Source organism: Schistocerca cancellata, chromosome 4 (assembly GCF_023864275.1).
Source record: "Schistocerca cancellata isolate TAMUIC-IGC-003103 chromosome 4, iqSchCanc2.1, whole genome shotgun sequence".
In the NCBI taxonomy this organism is placed as follows: Eukaryota; Metazoa; Arthropoda; class Insecta; order Orthoptera; family Acrididae; genus Schistocerca; species Schistocerca cancellata.
Genome location: NC_064629.1, coordinates 293,650,159 through 293,653,837, shown reverse-complemented (window position 1 = coordinate 293,653,837; position 3,679 = coordinate 293,650,159). Strand labels below are relative to the sequence as shown.

The 3,679-nt window shown below is 34.3% G+C and overlaps 1 protein-coding gene across 1 annotated transcript; it reads right to left on the bottom strand.

Annotated features, from left to right (window-relative positions):
- Positions 1–1,080: 1,080 nt before the first annotated feature.
- LOC126184156 (uncharacterized) lies at positions 1,081–1,936 on the bottom strand. The gene is made up of 2 exons (XM_049926524.1): positions 1,241–1,936; positions 1,081–1,170 (listed from the first exon to the last, which is right to left on the bottom strand). The coding sequence occupies exons 1-2, from the start codon at positions 1,934–1,936 to the stop codon at positions 1,081–1,083; spliced, it is 786 nt and encodes a 261-aa protein (XP_049782481.1).
- Positions 1,937–3,679: the final 1,743 nt, after the last annotated feature.

Below are 3,679 nucleotides of genomic sequence, written 5' to 3'. Positions count from 1 at the left end.
CATATTTGCGTTTCTGCCATATTTGCGTCTTTGCCATATTTCCGTTTTTGTCTAATTTCCGTTATGGCCTTATTTCTGTTTTTTCCATATTTTCGTTCTTGCCATATTTTTGGTTTTGCCATATTTCCGTTTTTGCCATATTTCCGATTTTGCCATATTTCCTTTTTTGTCATATTTCCGTTTTTCCTATCTTTGCGTTTTTGCTATATTTGCATTTTTGCCATATTTGCGTTTTTGCCATATTTGCGTTTTTGCTATATTTTCGTTTTTGCCATATTTGCGTTTTTGCCATATTGCGTTTTTGCCATATTTGCGTTTTTGCCATATTTGCGTTTTTGCTATATTTTCGTTTTTGCCATATTTGCGCTTTTGCCATATTTGCGTTTTTCCCATATTTGCGTTTTTCCTATATTTGCGTTTTTCTCATATTTGGGTTTTTCCTACATTTGCCTTTAAAACATATTTGGGTTTTAACCATATTTGCGTTTTTCCCATATTTGTGTTTATCCTATATTTGCGTTTTTCCCATATTTGCGTTGTTCCCATACTTGCGTTTTTTCCATATTTGCATTTTTCCCATTTTTGCGATTTTTTAATATTTGCGTTTTTCTGATATTTGCGTTTTTCCGATTTTTGCCTTTTTCCGATATTTGCGTTTTTCCGATATTTGCTTTTTTCCGATATTTGCGTTCTACCCATATTTGAGTTTTTCCCATATTTGCGTTTTTGCCATATTTGCGTTTTTCCCATATTTGCGTTTTGGCCATATTTGCGTTTTTCCCATATTTGCGTTTTTCCCATATTTCCGTTTTTTCCATATTTGCGTTTTTCCCATATTTGCGTCTTTCCCAAATTTGCATCTTTTCCATATTTGCGTCTTTGCCATATTTGCGTCTTTGCCATATTTGCGTCTTTGCCATATTTGTGTCTTTGCCATATTTGCATCTTTGCCAAATTTGTGTCTTAGCCATATTTGCGTCTTTCCCATATTTGCGTTTTTGCAATTTTTGCGTTTTTGCCATATTTGCGTTTTTGCCATATTTGCGTTTCTGCCATATTTGCGTCTTTGCCATATTTCCGTTATAGCCTTATTTCCGTTTTTGCCTTATTTTCGTTTTTGCGAAATTTCCGTTTTTTCATATTTCCATTTTTGTCATATTTCCGTTTTTGCTATATTTGCGGTTTTGCTATATTTGCGTTTTTGTCATATTTGCGTTTTTGCCCTATTTGCGTTTTTTACATTTTTGCGTTTTTTCCATATTAGCGTTTTTGCCATATTTGCGTTTTTCCCATATTTGCGTTTTTGCCATATTTGCGTTTTTCCATATTTGCGTTTTTCCCATATTTCCGTTTTTTCCATATTTGCGTTTTTCCCATATTTGCGTCTTTCCCAAATTTGCATCTTTTCCATATTTGCGTCTTTGCCATATTTGCGTCTTTGCCATATTTGCGTCTTTGCCATATTTGTGTCTTTGCCATATTTGCGTCTTTGCCAAATTTGTGTCTTAGCCATATTTGCGTCTTTCCCATATTTGCGTTTTTGCCATTTTGCGTTTTTGCCATATTTGCGTTTTTCCATATTTGCGTTTTTCCCATATTCGCGTTTTTCCCATATTTGCATTTTTCCCATATTTGCGTTTTTTCCATATTTGCATTTTTCCCATTTTTGCGATTTTTTAATATTTGCGTTTTTCTGATATTTGCGTTTTTCCGATATTTGCCTTTTTCCGATATTTGCGTTTTTCCGATATTTGCTTTTTTCCGTTATTTGCGTTTTTCCCATATTTGCGTTTGTCCCATATTTACGTTTGTCCCATATTTGCGTTTGTCCCATATTTGCGTATTTCCCATTTTTGCATTTTTCCCATTTTTGCGTTTTTCCCATTTTTGCGTTTTTCCCATATTTGCGTTTTTCCCATATTTGCGTTTTTCCCATATTTGAGTTTCTCATATATTTCGTGAACCTTTGACTATTCAGACTATGTCCTACCAACCGATTCTTTCGTCAAGTTGTACCACAAGTTTATCTTCTCAAATATTTGCATTTTCTCATATTTGCGATTTTCACATATTTGCGATTTTCCCATATTTGCGATTTTCCCATATTTGCGATTTTCCCATATTTGCGTTTTTCCCATATTTGGGTTTTTCCATATTTGCGTTTTTCCCATATTTGCGTTTTTCCCATTTTTGCGATTTTCCCATATTTACGTTTTTCCCATATTTGCGTTTATGCCATATTTGCGTTTTTGCCATATTTGCGTTTTTGCCATATTTGCCTTTTTGCCATATTTGCGTTTCTGCCATATTTGCGTTTTTCCCATATTTACGTTTTTCCCATATTTACGTTTTTCCCATATTTGCGTTTTTGACATATTCGCGTTTTTGACATATTCGCGTTTTTGCCGTATTCACGTTTTTGCCATTTTTGCTTCTTTGCCATATTTGCGTTTTTCCCATACTTGCGTATTTGATATACGTGCGTTTAGCCATATTTTGGTTTTTCTCATATTTGGGTTTTTCCTATATTTGCGTTTTAACCATATTTGGGTTTAAACCATATTTGCGTTTTTCTCGTATTTGTGGTTTTCCTATATTTGCGATTTTCCCATATTTACGTTTTTCCCATAATTGCGTTTCTGCCATATTTCCGTTTTTGCCATATTTGTGTTTTTGCCATATTTTCGTTTTTGCCATATTTGCCTTTCTGCCATGTTTCCGTCTTTGCCATATTTCCGTTATTGCCTTATTTCCGTTTTTGCCATATTTACGTTTTTGCCATATTTTCGTTTTTGCCATATTTCCGTTTTTGTCATATTTCCGTTTTTGCTGTATTTGCGTTTTTGCTATATTTGCGTTTATGCCATATTAGCGTTTTTGCCATATTTGCGTCTTTTCCATATTTGCGTTTTTTCCGTATTTGCGTCTTTTCCATATTTGCGTTTTTGCCATATTTGCGTTTTTGCCATATTTGCGTTTTTGCCATATTTGCGTTTTTGCCATATTTGCGTTTCTCCCATATTTGCGTTTTTCACATATTTGCGTTTTTGCCATATTCGCGTTTTCCTGATATTTGTGTTTTCCCCATATTAGTGTTTTCCCCATATTTGCGTTTTCCCCATATTTGCGTTTTCCCCACAATTGTGTTTTCCCCATATTTGCGTTTTCCCCATATTTGAGTTTTTCCCATATTTGCAGTTTCCCCATATTTGCGTTTTTCCCATATTTGCGTTTTTACCATATTTGCGTGTCTTATATATTTCGTGAACCTTTGACTATTCAGACTATGTCCTACCAACCGATTCTTTCCTCTTGTCAAGTTGTACCACAAGTTTATCTTCTCCCATATTTGCATTTCTCCCATATTTGCATTCTTTCCATATTTGCGTTTTTCCCATTTTTGCGTTTTTCCAATATTTGCGTTTTTCCAATATTTGCGTTTTTCCGATATTTGCTTTTTTGCGATATTTGCGTTTTTCCCATATTTGCGTTTTTCCCATAATTCCGTTTTTCCCATATTTGCGTTTTTCCCATATTTACGTTTTTCTCATATTTGCGTTTTTGCCATATTTGCGTTTTTGCCATATTTGCGTTTTTCCCATATTTGCGTTTTTCACATATTTGCGTTTTTCCCTTATTTGCGTGTCTCCCATATTTGCGTTTCTCCCATATTTGCGTT